Source organism: Prionailurus bengalensis, chromosome C2, assembly GCF_016509475.1.
Source record: "Prionailurus bengalensis isolate Pbe53 chromosome C2, Fcat_Pben_1.1_paternal_pri, whole genome shotgun sequence".
In the NCBI taxonomy this organism is placed as follows: domain Eukaryota; kingdom Metazoa; phylum Chordata; class Mammalia; order Carnivora; family Felidae; genus Prionailurus; species Prionailurus bengalensis.
This window is the reverse complement of record NC_057350.1, coordinates 122,384,534-122,405,867: the sequence shown is the minus strand read 5'-3', so window position 1 is coordinate 122,405,867 and position 21,334 is coordinate 122,384,534. Positions and strand designations below refer to the sequence as shown.

At 36.6% G+C, this 21,334-nt stretch overlaps 1 protein-coding gene across 3 annotated transcripts in view; it reads right to left on the bottom strand.

Moving 5' to 3' along the window:
* Positions 1-21,334, bottom strand: part of TFDP2 (transcription factor Dp-2) — a 172,860-nt gene that overhangs the window by 119,125 nt on the left and 32,401 nt on the right. For all 3 annotated transcript variants that reach the window (XM_043595236.1, XM_043595238.1, XM_043595237.1), the window contains exon 2: positions 6,055-6,170. In XM_043595236.1, the coding sequence (XP_043451171.1) occupies positions 6,055-6,069 (15 nt within the window). In that variant the 5' untranslated portion in view covers positions 6,070-6,170. The remainder of the gene's footprint in view (positions 1-6,054; positions 6,171-21,334) is intronic.

The following is a 21,334-nucleotide window of genomic DNA, read 5'->3' as shown; positions in this document are numbered from 1 at the left end:
CATGCCGCCCTTTTATAACAAAATTTTTTGCTATAAAAAGAGAAAGAAAAAACTTTCATTGGTGTTGTACTGTAAAAAGAAAGCAAAGAAGGCGAAGACAGACTTTAATATTCCAACATTAACACAATGTGATCATTTAATACATGTGTTACAATTATTTCAAAAGCATTAGTTTATACCTTTTTGTTACTAAACAAAGATAACGGCAAAAACCTCAACTGAAACCACATATTCACAGTGGAGAGAGTTCACAGTTACTGAGTTACTGTTATGCTTAAACACCTGCTCTTAATGACCAACTTCTGCAGAGTGAAGCAGTGAATCAATTTGGAAACTTTTAAACAGAAGTACATTTGCATCTTAATAACCAACAAATTACACACTAAAAAGACAAAGGTCAGTTGTGGGTCAATACTATATGCTGATTTGGGTCTAGTAGATGGAGAAGTGTTTGTATCTAGACTTTAAATAAACACTAAAATTAATTTAATTAAAATTTCAAAAATGCAATAATTTCTGCTTTCATAAACAATTTATAGTTTAAAGACAAAGAAAAGGATTATTTGAGAATAGAAAAAGTTGGCTAGGAAAGGCATTTAAAAACAGCCTTTTTCCTTCTTCTACTTAAAAAGGATATAATAATAATGGTTCACAGAGCAAAAGAAAAAGGTGAACTCATTTTATGTAAAATTTTTTACCTAACAAGGTCCTGAGAAAAGTCTTCTACTGGGTTATTCAAACACTGTGCTGCACACTGTAAACAGTCACTAAATGTCTGTAGAATAAAAAATATCCAAGCCTAGTTTTTAAGAATAAAACCATATTTCCCACTAACAACATTATAATTTCATTGACAATAACATATTTAGATTGACAAAACTGAAAGACAACAAGATTCGGAGTGAGATGATTTGTATTCCAAGTTCAGCTCTGACATTTACAAGCAAGGTGATCTTGGAACAATCACTGCAAAATGGAGCTGACAAAACATGTGCACAACAAACTCAGAGAGCTCCTTAGATCAAATTAAATAATTATGTGAATATGATTATTAATGAAAGCAATGCTCAAGTGTGGATTGTTATTCAAATGGTAATGGTAATGGCTTTTAACTTTTCAACACTGACAGTCAATTCATAGGAGATGCAAGTGACCAATGAATGAATGAACATACAGCATACCAGTCTGACCTAGCTAGTAATGAGGGAAATGAATAAATTACATACCATTTTTTGCTGATTATACTGACAAAGATTAAAAAGAAAATAACGGGGGGGGGGGGGGGGGCCTGAGTGGCCCAGTCAGTTGAGCTACTCAGGTCATGATCTCACAGTTCATGAGTTGGAGCCTAGAGCTCACTGCTGACAGCACAGAGCCTGCTTCAGATCCTCTGTCTCCTTCTCTCTGCTCCCTCCCCTGCTCGCATGCACGCGCTCTTTTTCTTTCTCTCAAAAATAAACATTAAAAAAAAAAAAAAAAAAGAAAGGGGAATGGCACTCTCATATACCACTGATGAATATATAAATTGGTGCAACCTTTCTGAAATGCAATTTAGCAATATGAAACAAAAGCCCCCAAAAGCACACACCCTTTCGGCCAGTAATTTCATTAAGACTTTGCCTTATGAGAATAATCCAATGAGTAAGCAAAAAAAAAAAAAAAAAAAAAAAAAAAGAAAAAAGAAAGAAAGAAAGTTAAAAAAAAAAAATGGAAATAACTTGGGGTGCCTCAGTCAGTTAAGCACCCGACTTCAGCTTAGGTCATGATCTCACAGTTTGGGAGTTTGAGCCCCACATCAGGCTCTCTTCTTTCAGTGCAGAGCCCGCTTCAGTTTGTCTGTCCCCCTCTCTCTTCCCCTCCTCCACTCTCCTTCACTCTCCCTGTAGAAATATAAATAAACTTAAAAAATATAAAAATAGAGGGGCGCCTGGGTGGCTCAGTCGGTTAAGCGTCTGACTTCGGCTCAGGTCATGATCTCAAGGCTTGTGAGTTTGAGCCCCGAGTCAGGCTCTGTGCTGACAGCTCAGAGCCTGGAGCCTCTTCAGATTCTGTGTCTTTCTCTCTCTCTGCCCCTTCCCGCTCACTTTCTGTCTCTCAAAAGTAAACAAACATTAAAAAAAATTTTAAAAATATATAAAAATAGAAATAACTTAATGGCCAATATTAAGAAAGTATAATGCCTATTTAGTAGATAACATAAAACAGTCATTTAAAATGATGTTGCAGAGATATTAAGATAAGAAAAGACATTCATCACAGAGATTAAGCTAAACAGTAGGTTACAAAACAGCATGACATTTTTATTAGAAATATATACATATATTTTTTACATACACACACACTTGTATATATACCAGATGTCTTCCTAGGCAAAATTCTGCTGCTAATCTCTATGCCATTTCCTTATCTGTATTTTCTAATTTTTCTATAATGAGTATCATGGCTTACATTTTTTTAAAATGTTTTTTATTTATTTTTGAGAGAGAGACAGAGGATGAGTCAGGGAGGTGCACAGAGAGACAGAGAGAGAGAGAGAGAGAGAGAGACATTGAATCTGAAGCAGATTCTAGGCTGTGAGCCATCAACACAGCTCAATGCGGGGCTCAAACCCACGAAGCATGAGATCATGACCTGAGCCAAAGTCGGACGCTTAACCAACTGAGCCACCCAGGCACCCCAAGGCTTACATATTTTTTAAAAGATTATTTGACAAGGCTCAAAATACACATCAAATTACCTTCCACATTCTTGATTGTATATTGAGGGAGCTTAAGTGAGAACACACCTGCATTTGTGGTCATGAAGCGTATCAGTGGCTACCAGGTACCATTTGACAACAATTTTATCTCGGAAACAGTGACTATATTGCCAGCTTTACAGAACTTACTTTTTGCAAAATGACCCATCCCACAATCCACGTAGTTCCAGTATGGCTGTTAATCCTTGAGATTCAATTGTGCTATTTCAACAAAAGTGGACCCATGACCCAGACCTGGCCCACTTCTTTCTCCACTTGTCTAACTGAACATGTGGGCCAAGCAGGGTCAACCAAAGCTCCTCTATGGAATCTGAAATATACATGCTAAAAAAGAAAAGTTCCCTCTCTTCTTCTGATATAAGAATTATAAGGCCAGTATAGGGTATTCTGCTACCATATAGAGCCAAGAGATGTAAAAAGGGAGACTAGATCCCTGACACCATCATGTGATCCCCTGAATCCAGATATGTTTGAAGCCACACTACTCCAAACTTTTCAGTTATGTGAATCAACACATTCCATTTTTTGCCTTAAGCTATTTTGAATAGGGTTGCTATCATTTGTAATCATGAGACCTACTATGTCATGGATAAGGCAAAAACAACTCTTCACAAAAAACCTGCTCTCGTAAGAGAAATGTAACATGAGAAACAGAAAATAAGGATGTAAATATTTGAGTATGTGTTTACTAATGCCTCTCTAAGACCTGCGTGTGTGTCTGAACTACTGAGTTAAGTGCCAAATGAGTCTCCTGCTTCTACTACGCCCCTCTTCAATCTATTGACTCAGCAGTCAGGACAAACTTTCTAAGATGGTAAGTCAGGTCATGCAATTATCCACCAAATCTCTAATGGCTCCTTACTGACATTTCAAATACACACCCAACGCCCCAGTCCTTGAGGGTCCACATGATCCAGCCCCTGCTTCCCTTCTGACTTCATCCCCTACCACTATCCCTTGCTTAGTCTGTTCCACTTATAAAACTGGTCATCTTGCTGTTTCTTAAACAACCACACCTTTTCCTGCCTCTACCTGGAATGATCTTTTCCCATATATTCATATGATTGGCTTCTTCTTGGATTGAGACTCAAGAGCATTGTCTGAATGTCATGCCCTTAAAGAGAACTCTCTGAACACCTGAGTTGAAAGAGCTCTCCCTTGCTACCATCACCCTCTTTCTTCTTACCCTATTTTATTTTTCTTCGTGACATTTATCATTACCTGACAGTATATATGTATTCACTGTTTTCTCTCACTACACAATAAGCCCAAAGAAGGCAGGAGCCTAGAACAGGATCAGGTACATATATTTGGTGGGTGGGGGAAGAAGGAGAATGAATTGTTTGTGGCACTGTGAACTAGTATAATCCTTTCAGTAAGTATCTTGACAAAACATATTAAAAGCCACAAAAATGTTCGTATCTATTGCAGAATAGGTAGTAAACTTGATTGGCTATTTTCAGACAGTCTATTCCAATTCTTTCCCACATACATTAGCCTAATGTGAGGTTTGACTTCTCCATGTCCCTAACTCAAAGGTATCAAAAGACCATCAGCTCATCACTTATCCCTCTCCCCCTAGGATGCCATAGCAGAAAGAGAAATATGTTGCTCACTGTTTGATTTCTTCCAAATATACAAACAAAATAATGGGAGTATAATCATCACTGGTTCAAATGTTTTATGCTACTTTAGGGAAACAACTTTTAATATAGTGAATTGTACATATGACTAAGAAGATGATATATGATTCAAGGCACATTTTAAGCCAAAATATGCTTGCTATTTGAATGTTAACCATCTTGTGGTTCAGGGTAACTTTTACCTCCCCTTTTTCTAAAGGAGAAAAAAAAAATCAGGATAATATCCTATAAGAAAATTCCCTATACACAGACTAAAACTTTGTTTCTTCTTTCCCCCCAACAGCACTTTAACAAATATGTAACAGTCTTAGATTAAAGCCTACTACTCCTGATAATTTATCCTAATGAAATTAATTAAATGATAATGAAACAAAATCTATATCTGCTTACAGCTACTTATAGCATGTCAAAAGCAAAGTTAATAATAGGAAAATAGAGATAAATAATTAAGGTGTTTTTTTTTTTTAATGTTATTCTTTAGATGTATAACAGGCAGTATTTGGAACTGTCTGGCTTACAAAAGACCTTTCCACACAATAGAATGCTGGCTCTTCCTGGTCACGATTAACTAAACCACTAGTAGACATCACACTTGAGCAGTGTCAGAGGTCCACCCCAAGGAGTTTGGAATTGGAGCTCACGTGGGCAGACAGGATCTGTCAAGCTGCCTCCTTCCTTTCCTTCACACCTCTCTCTCTCTGAACAGGCTGGCTCTGTAACACATATATTGAGATGCTGCCTGGAAAACTAAGGAGCATGATTTGCAGAGAGAGAGGGAGAGAGTATGAAGCAGATGCACACAGACAAGCAGAGTTAATAAATGAAAACTAAACACTGCTTCAGTTCCTGGTAGATTTCAAGTTCCTGTACTCAGATCTTTCTGAGGGCCCACTAAATTCCTACTCATAAATTGTTTGAGACATTCCTGTATCTTTGTAATAAATTCCCTTTTTAAGGTAGCCTAAGCTGGTTTCTGTTACATGCAATCAAAGATTCCAACATCACAATCTGGGAACAGTAAAGCAATTGTAAGTTATTTCCCTAAATGTTGTAGTATTTATTTTCTAGCATAATCCTCACATAACTGGAAACAAATCCATTGATACAGCCTGACAATAAGAAAATAACTTGAAAGGAAGTAGATTCAGAAATGATAGCCTCAAGCAGAGGAAACAAACTGAACGAGTTCTCCAAAAAATCCAAAATCTAATGTCCCCTCAGGAATCATCTCATGGAAGATAGCAAGCTTCTTTTGAACAATATCCAGTATACATATTCCCTTATGTCCACAAGAAAAAAACTGGGCCAAAGAAAACAGTGATCTTCTAAGTAAAAATCTCCAGCAAGCACGAAAACAAATTTATTACAGTACCAAAAAAGGAGAGGGGTGGGAAACTTTCTACAGATGGAAATTTTGCAGCTGTTGAGAAGACACAACTTGGCAGCAATTTATAAGAATGCTACTGTGTCCAGTAGAATGCTATATTCAACAGCACTAAAGTTTACTATCTTGTTCTATGCATAAACAAAAACAATTATAAATTAATGCCAGTAAAATGAACTTGATTAATTAGAATAGTGAAGAAAATGTACATAGGGAAAAGTACAACTCACGTTAAGAATACTTACATTTAAAAATTTACAAATACTTACATTTTTTGCCGTCATGTCAAACGGTATTCGATTTAAAATTCTGTAAAGCCATTAAAAAACAAACAAAAAACAAAAACAAAAAAACTTCGTCTTCAATAACTCCTTAAAAGAACATCCTGTTAAAAGGGAAAAAGAGAGGGAACACTAATATAATAACAATAATAATAGGCAATGTTCATGTCATATTTACCAAGTAACATGCATTGTTCTTTAAGGGGATCATTCAAATTAATCTTCACAACACTATGAGACATATACCATTTTAACCCTCATTTTCCAGATAAAAATTTGGGCTTACAGAAGTTAAAAAATTTGACCAATCAACTCAGCTAACAAGTGATAAAACCTGGGCTTTGAAATATCATACTATGTTACTTTAGATAATGCAATGAAAGAAACACCAAGGCTTATTGGAGAAATAGCCAATTCCAGAGCTGGGGCAGGAGATGTACAAGATATGACTAGAACATTTTATTGTACAGTAAGGAAGAGCTCAAGAAATGATGGAGATATATCAAAAGTATACAGGAGCCAGCCTAAAGGGCCTACAACTGGACAATCTGGAACAACTGAGCACAAAAGTATACAGTGACAGTAACTGATTATGACTATAAACTCTTTGAATAAAGTAACGATCCAGGACTGCATACTGATAAAAAGCAGATTAAACGAAATAATGAGGAGGAAGGGAAAGCTCTTCTTTGCAATTCAATACCAACTAGTAAATAGAAAGGAATAACGACGTAAGAAAACCACCAATTTGTAAACATCATAATAACTGATTAGACAAGGATCATTATTGGATACTACAACTAGTGGGTGAAAGTGGGTGAGAAAAAGGATATTTACACAGTCTTGAAATATCACCCCACAAAATATCTACTAATTCAAATTTTACAGTGAAGAAACCTGACACACACCACATAGCCAAAGTAATCAAACCTATCAAATAACCACCAACAGTGGCACAAACCAACATCACGCATCTCCACAAGTGCACTGAGATGGATATAATATCACTTCTGAGGTATTTCCATCCAAATGCATAATCTAAATCTAATCATGAGGAAATATTAGAGAAATTTAAATGGAGGGTCATTCTATAAAATAACAGGTGAACTTTTCAAAAATGTTACTGTCATGAAAGAAAAAATAAAAAAACTTGACTAACAGTCCCGATTTAAAAAGACAAAAATCACATAAAAATTAAATTCCAAGTATGAGCCTGAAGTGGACTCTGGACCAGAAAAAAATACTTACTTATGAACACCATTATTAGGGCTACTGGAAAAATTGAAATAGAGTCCACAGACTGGATAATAGTATTGTTTCAGTGTTCCATTTCCTGCTTTTGATCAGAGGACCATGGGGATTTTTAGGTGGATGTGCTTGTTTTTAGAAAACATACACCAAAATATTTAGAAGTGGAAAGGTATGATAGCAGCAACTAGCTTTCAAATGATGAAAAAATATATATAATCTGTATATAGAGATAAAGTGGGAATGATAAAACAAATGTGGCAAATGTTGGCAACTGGTTAATCTGAGAAAAGGGTATTTAGAAGTTATTTGCCCTACTTTTGCCAACTTTCCTCTTATTTTACCATCATTTCAAAATTAAAGCTTTAATAAAGAAATTTAAGGGGAAGGAAAAAATAAAATTTAATTTGGAAAAGACCATAAACAATAGGAGCTTGAAGAAACAGGAACTCCAAAATGTCCATCTCATACACTAGAATTGGAATCTATAAGTAAAACTTTGTAGGCAAAAAAAAAAAAGTATTCTTACTTTTCTTATTTTTTAACTTTTTAAAAATGTTATTTATTTTAGAGAGAGTCCACACATGCAAGAGCAGAGGAGACAGAGGGAGAGAGAGAATCCTAAGTAGGCTTCACGCTCAGCACAGAGCCCGACATGGGGCTCCATCCCACAAACTGGTGAGATCATGACCTGAGTGGGAAACATGAGTTGGACACTCAACCAACTAAGCCACCCAGACACCCTGAGCATGGATTTTTTTTTAATTTAGGCTCAATCTCAGCTCTGACACTTAGCTGTGTGACCTTGAACAAAGTGACTTAACCACTTTGAGCTTCAGTGTCCTCATTTGAAAAACAGGTATACTGAGTTTTTCAGGGTTATGTTAAGCAGTAAATTAGGTACAATCTGTCCAAATGAAAATCATCAGATCCACCAAGTTAATACACCAAATTTTATTCATAAACACTGAACATTCCTAATCACAAAGAGTCAATTTTATTTAAAAAAAATTTTTTAATGTTTAGTTATTTTTGAGAGAGAGAGAGACAGAGTGCGAGCAGGGGAGGCGCAGAAATAAGTTCTGGGAGACACAGAATCTGAAACAGGCTCCAGGCTCTAAGGTGTCAGCACAGAGCCCGACATGGGGCTTGAACTCATGAACCAGGAGACCATGACCTGAGCTGAAGTCGGACACTTAGCCAACTGAGCCACCCAGGCATCCCATGAAAAGTCAATTTTAAATATTTCTAAGATTACCTTCTGACCTATTGAAATGTATTTTTTTATTCTTTTTTTTTTTTAACGTTTATTTATTTTTGAGACAGAGAGAGACAGAGCATGAATGAGGGAGGGTCAGAGAGAGAGGGAGACACAGAATCTGAAACAGGCTCTAGGCTCTGAGCTGTCAGCACAGAGCCCAATGCGGGGCTCGAACTCACGGACCGCGAGATCATGACCTGAGCTGAAGTCGGACGTTTTAACTGACTGAGCCACCCAGGCGCCCCTGAAATGTATTTTTTTAATGTTTATTTATTTTTGAAAAAGAGAGAGACAGAGTGTAAGTGGGGGAGGGGTAGAGAGAGAGAGGGAGACCCAGAACCCAAAGCAGGCTCCAGGCTCCAAGCTGTAAGCACAGAGCCACACACAAGGCAAGGCTCGAACTCATGAACCTCAAGATCATGACCTGAGCCGAAGTCAGAAGCTTAACCGACTGAGCCACCCAGGTGCCCCTAAATGTACAACAAAAAATAAGGAAGGGTTTTCCATTCAAAGTTCCTGTTAAATTTTAGAAACCTGCTAGATCTATCTAAGGCAGATATTGTTGCCTATCCAGTATCTTTCCCTCTTCTTCCTTAGGAGAAGTTGAAGGTGGCAATATGCCCAACTAAAGAAAAGTACTACATTCTCACTCTCCCTTTCAGATGTGCTGATTGTATGACATAATCCTGGTCAGTGAAATATAAGCAGACATCATTGGGTTGAGCTACCAGATTCAACTAGTAAATGTCCTTTTTCCCTTCTCCCATTTCTTCATTCCAGAATATGGTTGTAATGGTCAGAATTGCTTCTAGCTTCATTACAATATTCAGTATTCAGTATGGTACTGTATTTCCTAATGGCTGGGCTATTGAGCAACACTGTGATATTCACCCAACTAAAAGAAAAAAACTAACAGAGCGTTATTATTTCAGCACACAATAACAAGTGGCTACCAATAAAATACTTCTTAACCACATTAATTAACTTTAACTTAATTTTGTTTAGTATTCCCTTTGTATCCTCTCACCAGAACTAAGTACAAATTAAAACCTCTAAATGTTACCTAAATGATAAATGTTTGAAACAGAGCCAAAGCACATGGATTTCTTGAGTAAATTTACATTAACCTCTCTGTGCCTCAATTTCTTCATCTTTAATATAGTAATAAATAGCACTTAATTCAACAAGTCAAGATAACACATGGCCTAGCACAGTGTAAGCCCTCAATGTTAGAGAAAAAAGTAGTTTGCTGTTTTCTCATGACAAATTAAGGTTTCTTCTTCCAAAGTAAATAATACATAATTCACATGTAGTAGAAGTAAAAAATACCACACCATAAATCTAGTTTAAAAAGGAAATAGTGTGTCTAATTGTGGTTAAGAAAAACTCTTCTAAAATTAACAAAAGTAGGCAATAACTTTATTCATTGATTTATTTATTCATTCAGTAAGCACTGAACACTATGTGCAAGGCACTAATCTAGGCACTGAAGACATCGTAGTAGATGAAAGAGCAAGCATAACCCTTCAAATGTAATTTAAATTATGTAAAATTACATTAAGAAAAATGTTATAAAAAGAAATGGGATTATGATAGAGATCTGCCTCATTCAATTAAAAATGAAGAAGTATGCTATACTGCCTTTGAGTGAGAGCGTATAGCCTTTGATTTAAAAATACACATTTCTAATAAAAAAATTTTTAATACTAGATAAATAAATAAACAAACAAACAAACCACATTTCTAGGGCACCTGGGTGGCTTAGTAGGTTAAGCGCTGACTCTTGGTTTCGGCTCAGGTTATGATCTCACGGTTTTGTGGGTTCAAGCTCTGCATCAGGCTCCAACGCTGACAGTGCAGAGCCTGCTAGGGATTCTGTCTCCCTCTCTCTCTCTGCCCCTTCCCCACTCGCACTGTCTCTGTCTCTCTCAAAATAAACTTTTTTTAAAAAGTAAATAAATAATAAATAAAAATGCACATTTCTAAGTATTTTTAAAGCTTTTGCTTTTAAACATTGTCTTCAATCTAAAATTTATTTGCAACATATGATTAAAACCAAGTATCTAGAAAGTAAATACACATGGCACTGAATATTTCAAGAAATTGCCATCTTTGGTGGCACTGGTGATTTTCAAAGATAAACCAGCCATGTGCACTGATGCATTATGTTTTATCCTAGCTCAACAACTGTATACTTTTTCCTGTCACTAAACTCTTCAGTTGGTTAAAAAATAAGTTGGATTTCTTCTTCCAGCTTCATGAACACATTATGTCAAGCTCAAAAAGTCAATCTTTGTGACCTCACCATCTGCCATGATCTCTTGTCAGTTTCAAACAATGCAACTCCCACAGATGGTCTCAAAATGCAAATCCTTTTCCTTCCCAATCACAATTAGCAGCTCTGGCCACAAAGCCTTTTAAAATGGTACAGCACTAATCAAAATAAGGAGAAGGAATAATTATGGGTAAGTCTGTAGGATTAACATCACCTAAATCTGGGTATGTAGACTTTCTAACACTGCTGAGAAAGAGGCTATGAAAAAATTACATTTCAGCAAAGGCAGCATATTTAAATGAAGACATTACTAATTTTAAAAACATGCCCATGTTTCAAAGTCTGGAGAACATACAAAACAATAATCAAATATCTAAAGAAACAAACAATCAGCCATGATCCCACCTCTCAGAGGCAACTACAATAAGCTTTGGGTATAACATCCTTCGGTGTTCTCTTTCTGCACTCTGACTCCCGTAAGTATTAATGAGAAGATATTTTCATACAAAGTGGTAGTATGTAACTCTTTCTTAGGTGATGAGCATTTCCAAACACTCTCCTAAATGCTTCACAGGCATGATTTCATACCATTCATACCACAACTCTATCAGATAAATATTATTACATGTTTAAGATGACAAAACTGAGCTTTAGAGAGTTGAAGTAACTTGCCTGGTTAACCAACTGTGTAAATGGCAATGCCAGTATATCAACCTGGGATCTCAGACCAGTAGACATGTTCTTAATTATTATGCTAATTTCCATAATACATCTGACTTGAGATATAATAGATTCTCAAAATATAACAAAATATGCAATTACTATTACAATACATGTATACAAAAGGATAATTTACTACACAAACAACATCCTTGAAAGTTTCATATGGCACAGGTCACATATCTTTGGGTCAGGTTTTAACCTTTTTTAGTTCTTTCTCTTTTTTAATTTCAATTAAATTGAAATTTTCTTTATTTTTGAGTACATAAGTAAACTTCATTTTTTTTATAGCTACATAGTATTTCTTTACATCATTGTATCGTAATTTATGATATAGTCCCCTAGCTATGGACATTTAGATTTCCTAAGGCTACAAACTGGTGTCAGTAATCACATTTTAATGACTCAATCCTTAATGTTTGATCTGGTCTCCGACTACCTCTCCATCTCTGTGTTGAGTCACTTCCTCTCTCTGATCTAATTCTACTGGTCTTCTGTCAGTTCCTCAAAAACATGCTCCTCCTGCCTCAGGGCCTCCACACATGCTGTTTTCTCCGCCTGAAATATTCACCAAAGTTAATTCCTATCCTTTAGATTTCTTCTCAATGTCACTTCCACAGGGAAAACTGTCCCTCTCCTGCTACCAGACTAGGTCAGGGTCTCCCTCTATTTACCCTCTCGTACGTTCTTCTTTCACAGTACACACCAGCTTGTCATTATCTATTTATTTGTGCGATTATCAGAATGTGGCCTATGTCTGACAACTAAAGTATAAGTTTCATGAGGACAGTGACCCTATCTGTTCACTATTATATATACCCAGTGTCTGGTAAATGGTTGGAACTCAAGTGATATTTGTTTTTTGTTTGTTTTAAAGAAAATATTTACTTGATGAATTACATACTCAATATTTTATTTTTTTCATCCTTTAATAGCATGATAATCTCGGAGCACCTGGCTGCCTCAGTCAGAAGAGCATGCAACTCCTGATCTTGGGGTCGGTCGTGTTGGGTGTGGAGACTACTTAAATAAATAAATAAATAGAATGATAATCTCATCTAACAATGACTTGAAAGCAGAAAATGAAAAGATTTTTAACCATATAACACATTTACACCTCTGAAATGTCATTAAGCTATATAGGATAATTTTGAGTGGCAATTTTCTACCATGAACAGAAAGGTTTTTTTGGATCCAGCAGTGTATTTGTGTTTCATTAATTTTTTTTTTGTTATAAGAAAAATATTTATAAAAGGGCATATTTAATTTCACTAATTTTTAAGGTGAAAACAACAGTACACAAGCATAAAATCTGAAAAACACTTTTACCAAAAGCTACTCTTCCAAAGAACCGTCAACATTTTACAAAGGAAAAGAGGGGCACCTAGGTGGCTCAGTCAGCTGAGGGTCTCACTTTGGTTCAGGTCATGATCTCCCGGTTCATGGGTTCAAGCCCTGTATCATGCATGCTCTATGCTGACAACTCAGAGCCTGGAGCCTGTTTCAGATTCTGTGTCTCCGTCTCTCTCTGCCCCTCCCCTGCTTGCAGTCTGTCTCTCTCTCATGAATAAATAAACATTAAAAAAAAAATCTTTAATTAAAAAAAAGGAAAAGAAAATTGGTTTTATGTTCATTGCTTATTTTTTAAGTTGAAAAAAATTTTCCAGTGTTACATAAGCTTTTATTCAGGATCCTGAGCAACAATAAAAACTGATTAATACTATAAGCAATCAATAACAACTTTTAACAGTCTTCTACAGACATGCAGTGAAATGATGAATAATGTTGTCTCAGCGCTACTCATTCATTTACTTATTCAATAAATACTTACTGAATGTCTGCTGCATGTCAAACACTAGGCTGAGCATTAAAGATACTACAAGAAACAATAACAGTCCTTGCCTTTGTGGAACCTACATTTAGGCATTAAACATGCATTTTATAATTAACTACTTTATGACAATTACTGTAGGTGCTACTACAGTAGGCAAAAAAGATGCAAAGGAAATATGTACACTAAAGGACTGGGCCTCCAGTGGTTTTAGAGATTTCTTTCAGGAAGTGAAGTCTGAGCCAAACTCAACAAACAAGCAAAGTTTGTAAACCAGAGGCAAAGACAGAGGGTACAACATAGCCAGAGGGAACAACCAGCAGCACAGGGAGATGAATGCTCATGGGAAGAAAAGCCTATGGGAAGTTGCAGAAACTGAAGGAAGATCTAGGTACCTGAAAACATAGGGCAAATGGGAGGGCTGCTAAGAGATGACACAAAAGCCAGAAAGAACAAAAAGGTGCACAGTGAAACGACATCTGATTAGTGGGAAGCCTCAAAAAGATTTTAAGCAGGGAGCCAAACATCTGAACCAGATGGACACTAAATTATGTTCACGAAAGATTATGTAGAAATTACTTGCATCCTGATTATTTAAAAACTAGCAATATCAGCTATATTCTGGAATTCTTTAGTAACTGAAATGCTCGCTCACTTCTTGGGTACATCAGATAAGTTTATAATTACCATCCATAATCCATTTATCTAACAAACTTGACTCAAAGAAACAAAACTCAAAGCAAATCCCAGAAATGAGAGGGAAAAAAAAAAAAAAAAGGGTCTCCAGCCTTCAAGTTAGCTTTCACAAAACCCATGCACTAGTCAGTAAGTCAAGTCCTCAGGCTTTCCTTCATGTTATTAATTTTAATTCACATAAAATTCTTATTAAATTTGCTTATCTTGATTTTCAGGCGTCAAGCCAATTATATCCAGTAGAAAAGATGCAGTAATAGGGGAACAAATGGTTAGCTAGTGTTAGGGATGAGTACATTAGCAAAGTAATTCACAACTGATAGCTTAATACTAAAGAAAGATTAGACATAGAATTACATTTCACCAAGTAAATTCACTGAAGTACAATTCCTTCCTTATTCCCTGACAAAATTGGGACTTATGACATGTTCCTTATATGTGCTTCTATATTGAAACCTAAGTGATATATTTGTTTCAAACATTTTCATAGATTATAACATTTATTACCAGTTCTCACTCATTGAAAACAAGTCTACCCTGATCAAAGAAGCAATGTTAGAAGATATCACCCAAATTTAAAACAAAATCACATCTCAAAATCGTGCCAAGACCTAACAGAAAGGTTCTTTAGTGCAAGCCAAATTTTTTTTTTTTTTGCAAGCAGTGCAAGCCAAATTTTAAACCATTATTCATTTATGTACAATGACAACACGGATTCAATCACTGGCTGCACATATGCTCTTCAGCAAAGTCACATTTCCAGATCAACACAGCTTTAGATTAGTAATACAAATGTTAAGACTTATCCCAACTTGATCCATCACAACAGGCCAGGTGAGTTTTTTGTTGTTTTTTTTAAATTTTTTTTTCAACGTTTTTATTTTTATTTTTGGGACAGAGAGAGACAGAGCATGAACGGGGGAGGGGCAGAGAGAGAGGGAGACACAGAATCGGAAACAGGCTCCAGGCTCTGAGCCATCAGCCCAGAGCCCGACGCGGGGCTCGAACTCCCGGACCGCGAGATCGTGACCTGGCTGAAGTCGGACGCTTAACCGACTGTGCCACCCAGGCGCCCCTCTGCCCCAGGTTTTTTTAAGCATATACAGGTAAAATGAAAATGGTCTAGTTTTCCTATTTTTTAAAAAAGCTAATATTTAGTTCTGTATCTTGCTTTTTTTACACTTAACAATACATCATTGAGATCTTGCCAAATCAGTACAAAGAGAATATCCTTATTTCCTTTTACAACTGCCTGTAATATAACATTTAACCAGTTCCCTCTTGTTAGAATTTGGGTCTCCAATCTTTCCTATTATAAGCAATGGCTCAATGAATAACCTTATACACACATAATTTTGTATGTGGAATTCTTTGATCTAATGATATATATACACTTATAGAAATGTTGCTAAATTGTCCCCAACAGGTGTGAAAATTTGCATCCCAACCAGCAGTATATAAAAGTACTTGTTTCACCATAGCTTCACCAGTACAGAATGTTTATTAGTGTTTATTAAAAGATTTTTTAGATGACATTTACTTGCAATTTTTTTGTTCTTTTTCAGTTTATTTGATGATCATTACTTGTCTACTTTTTTTTTTTTATGTTTATTTTGAAAGGGGGAGGGTAGAGAGAGAGGGTAAGAAAATCTCAAGCAGGCTCCCTGCTCAGCATGGAGCCCAACATGGGTCTCAGATCTCATAACTGTGAGATCACGACCTGAGCCAAAATCGAGTCGATCACTTAACCAACTGAGCCACCCAGGCACCCCTACTTGTCTACTTCTTGATTTAGCCTTTGCAATGTGCATCTCCAATTCTAAGAAAAAAACAAAAACCAAAAACTTGTCAGTGTTTTTACTGGATGTCAATCCTCCCTAAATTAACTTAATTTAGAAGTTTCACATCTTAAAAATGTTGAGTCCTCTTACCTAAGAACAGAGTATATATTTCCATTTATTTAAATCTGCTTTATGCCCTTCAGGGATATTTACAATTTTTCCTCACGTAGGTGTTATGGGTGGAACTGTGTCCTGCAAAAAGATATGTCCAATTCCTAATTCCTAATCCCTGATACCTATGATTGTGACCTTATTTGGAAATTAGGGTTTTTGTAGATGGAATCAAGATAGGGTGAGGGCACACTGGAATTAGGGTGACTCCTAATCCAATATGACTAGTGTTCTTTAGAACAGGAGAAGAGAGGGGCACCTGGGTGGCTCAGTCGGTTAAGCGTGTGACTTCAGCTCAGGTCATGATCTCACGGTTCATGAGCTCAAGCTCCACTTCAGGCTCTATGCTGACAGTTTGGAGCCTGGAGCCTGCTTCAGATTCCGCGACTCCCTCTCTCTGCCCCTCTCCTGCTCACACTCGGTCTCTCCTTCTCTCTCAAAAAATAAATAAACCTTAAAAAAACTAAAAAAGAACAGAAGAGATAAAGACAAAGACACAAAGAGAAGTCAGCCATGTAGAGATGGAGGCAGAGACGGGAGTTATACTGCCACTAATCAAGAAATGCCTGGAGCTACCAAAAACTGGAAGAGACAAGGAAGGATCCTCTCCTAAAGGCAGCAGAGGAAGGATGGTCCTGCCAACAGTTTGATTTTGACTTCTAGCCTATAAAACAGTGAGAGAATAAACTTCTATTGTTTTAATCCACCTAGTGTGTGGCACTTTGTTATGGCAGCCCTAGGAAACCAACACACTACGTTTTATACATTTCTTTTTATAGCTATCCCCAGGTTTTGTTGTTGTTGTTTTAGCTGGCTGTTGTCCTTTTATACATGGAATTCTCCATCATAGCCTCCAAGCTGTTTGTATGTAATAAAGTTACAGATTTCTATTTGCTAATTTTATACCTCACTACAAAACTGTATTTTTTACTATCTGTAGTAGTTTTTCACTTGACTCTTGGGTTTTTTCAGGTATAAAATTATATGAAACTAGGGATTACTGGATCTTTCGAGCTTACAGAACAATGGAGGTAGCCTGATTACTAATCTCTCTCAGCTTCCCCAAACAGATAGAAAATAAACAAGGAGAATAAATAAAACCACACAGGACTCATGCCTTCAACATTATCATTACTAAGAGGCAGAGATTACAGCAACCTTTAAGTTAGGTATAAGTAAAGGAAAACAAATAAATTCTCTACCTTCTAGTCTGTGGATACAGAGAGTGAAAGGAGGCTATGAAGATTCAATGAAAAAGAGCACAGGGGTACAAAAAATTCAGAGGAAACACATACAGAATTACCCCAAAGAGTAAAATAATTAAGGTGAAAATACTGAACACAAGGTTAGGACTTAATAGTTCATAGCTCTAGTGATGTGAAAGTATCTAGAAACCACTGAACCAGCAGTGGTAGCCCCCCAGAAACAGTGCTTCTGGCGGGAACTTGCATATACAGATAGAGAGAGGAGATGGTAACTCTTGCAGACAAGGCATTTAATGGAAAAAAGGCAATAAGAGGGAGAAATTAATTACACATCCTACAGAAACAAAATGGGAACACGACATACCAACCCTTCTTCTACCCTTTTCCTGCACCACCAAAACCACAAATTCATAAAAAAAAAAATAAAAAAAAAACTGAACAGAATAGGGAAGAGCAGCAGAAGAACCTTAAAACTAGACACACTTTGTTCACAGAAGGAAGAGACACAAAAGTAAGTATATGCCTACTAAAGTATTGCAACAATCAGAAAAATACAAACAAAAGGTTTTCTGTTGATAGTTTTCTCTCCCAGAACCAATCATGGAGTTGGGAAAAACCAGCACTCACTTCAAACTGAATTAAATATCTCCAAACAAGAATTTGAAGATCTGAAAAAAACCTTGAGTCAGAAATACAAAAACAAAGAATCAAAACACACAAAAACAGAAAGAAATTAGAGTTGAACTCCATCAATAGAAGAAAAGACAAAATCATATAAGAAATGAAAAATTAAATTACTGGGGTACCCAGGCGGCTCAGTTGGTTGAGCATCCACCTTCGGCTGAGGTCATGATCTCAAGGTTTATGAATTCGAGGCCCACATCAGGCTCACTCCTGTCAGTGTGGAGCCTGCTTCAGATCCTCTGTCCCCTTCTCTCTGCCCCTCCCTGCTCATGCTCTCTCTCTCAAAAATAAAAATAAACACATTAAATTTTTAAAAAGAAAAATAAATTATAAGGCACACATGAGAGAATAGATTTTAATGAAAACTCAATAAATGTTGTTGAAGAAAATGATAAAGAGAATGAAAATGACATAAAGAAAGAAGCAAAAGCGTCAGAGAAACTGTCTGAAATGGGTAACAGGAAAAGAACATTAGTATTATTGGTGTCCCTACTGAAGAAAATGAAATTAATGGGACAGCACTAACATTGTAACTATAACACAAGAAAACTTTCCAGAAATAAAAGGCCTGAATCTACATATGGAAAAGGCCTATCAGATACTTGAGAAAACTGATCCAGAACGATCAATTTGGACACATACCCTTGTAAACTGTTTAAAGAAAAAAAAAAAAGAGCAAAACAAAATTTTATGGCATCCAGGCAAAATGATAAAACAATTCACAAAGATAAAGGCAAGGGAATTAGACTAACATGAGATTTCTCAAAAATAACATATAAAGCAAGACAACAGTAGAGCAGTCTTTTCAAGAAACTTAAGGAAAGAAAATGGAAACCAAGGATATTATACCCTGCTAAGCTGTACTTCAAATTTCAAGGACATCAAAAAGCAGTTTTGGGGGTATGCTCCTTGACATTGGTCTTGGCAATGATTTTTTTTTTGGGGGGGGGGTTGACACCAAAAGCAAAGGCAACAAAAGCAAACATGAACAGGTGGGACTACATCAAACTAAAAAGCTTCTGCACAGCAAAGGGCACCATCAACAAAATGAAAAGGCAACCTACTAAATGGGAGAAAATATTTGAAAATTATATATGTCATAAGGGGTTAATATCCAAAATATATTTTAAAAAGCATAGAGTTCAAAAACAAAAAACAATCTGATTTTAAAATGGGCAGAGGAACTAAACAGACATTTTTCCTACGAAGACATACAAATGGCAAAAGGGTACATGAAAAGGTGCTTATCACTAATTATCAGAGAAATGCACATCGAAACCACAATGAGATACCATCTCACACCTGTCAGAATGACTGCCATCAAACAGAAGAGATAAGTGTTAGTGAGGATGTGGAGAAAAGGGAAGCCTCGTGCACTGTTGGTGGGGATGTAAATTGGTGTAGTCACTATGGAAAACAGCATAGAGTTTCCTCAAAAAATTAAATTAAATTAAATTTTAAAAAACTAAAATTGCCATATGATCCAGCAATCTCACTTCTGGGCATATATCCAAAGGAAATGAAATCACTAAACCCACTATCTCAAAGAGATATCTTCACCCCCATGTTCATCCAGCATTTATGAAAACCAACACATGGAAACAACCGAACTATTCATCAACAGATAAATGGATAAAGAAAATGAGATGTGTATATAGAGAGAGTGGAATGTTATTCATCCTTTTTTTAAAAAATTATTTTAATGTTTATTTATTTTTGAGAGAGAGACAAACAGACAGAGTGTGAACAGGAGAAGGGCAGAGAAAGAAAGAGACAGAGAATCCAAAGCAGGCTCCAGGCTCTGAGCTGTCAGCACACAGCCCAACTCAGGGCTCAAACTCACAGACTACGAGACCATGACCCTAGCTGAAGTCGGACACTCAACCGACTGAACCACTCAGGCGCCCCGAATGTTATTCATCCTTAAAAGAGAAGGAAATCCTGCCATTTGTAACAACATGAATGACCTTGAGGGTGTTATGCTAACTGAAATAAATCAGAGAATAACAAATACTGTATAATCTCACTTTTATGTGGAATCTAAAAAAACTGAACTCATAAAGACAGAATAGATTGGTGGTTGCCAGAGGCAGGGGGTGGAAGTTGGCGGTGAATTAGGTGAAGGCAGTCAAAAAGTACAAACTTCCAGTTATATATTCTGAGGATATAATGTACAGCATGGTGACTACAGTTAACAATACTATATTGTATATTTGAAAGTTGCTAAGAGAATAAATTTTAAAAACACTAATGGCAAGAAAAGAATTTGTATTAACTACATGAGATGATAAATGTTAACTAAAGTTACTGTGGTCATTACTTTGCAATATATATACATATTAAATCATATGTTGTACACCTTATACTCAGACAATGTTACATGTCAATTATATCACTAAAACTGGGGAAAAACCCAGTTTGAATATGATGTAACCGAACAAATACTATGCACGTGTGCCCTTTCTGAGCAATCTATTAAAGGATTAGCTTTACCTAACCAAATTATGTCTGGAAAAATTTTTCAAGAGGACTTCCAGTGAGCATTTTATATACTCAATTGTAGACGTAAAACTAAAACACGACTGGGATCATGGAGGGAAGGACAATATGTAAACAGTACATGCTTTGACAAAGTATAAAAAATACAACTAAAAACTCTTAGGAGAGAGCAAAGAAAAGGAGGAAAGTAAAGTAACATCATTGATTGTTACATATTTAATGGGTGAGAGTCAAAGAATACCATTTAAAACTGATAGTAAAAAGTTAAGTTTAAAAAAAGGAGATGAGGATGTGGACAAAGTGGAGCCTGGTCCACTATTGGTAAGAATATAAAATGATGCAGCCACAGGGACACTGGGGTAGCTCAGTCGGTTGAGCACCCAACTTTGGCTCAGCTCACGATCTCATGACTCCTAAGTTTGAGCCCCACGCTGGGCTCTCTGCTGTCAGCACGGAACCTGCTTCAGATCCTCTGTCCCCCTCTCTCTCTGTACCTCCCTCACTTGCATTCTCTCTCTCAGAAATAAGTAATAAACATTTAAAAAAATGGAGCAGCCACTGTAAAAAACAGTATGGAAGCTCCTCAAAAAGTTAAAAATTAAAAATAGAGGGGCGCCTGGGTGGCTCAGTCAGTTGAGTGTCCGACTTCAGCTCAGGTCACGATCTCACGGTCCGTGAGTTCGAGCCCCGCATCGGGCTCTGGGCTGATGGCTCAGAGCCCAGAGCCTGCTTCCAATTCTGTGTCTCCCTCTCTCTCTGCCCCTCCCCCATTCATGCTCTGTCTCTCTCTGTCTCAAAAATAAATAAACGTTAAAAAAAAAATTAAAAAAAAATAGAATTGCCACATGATCCAGCAATTCCACTTGTGGGTATACACCAAAGAACTGACAGGAGGGTCTT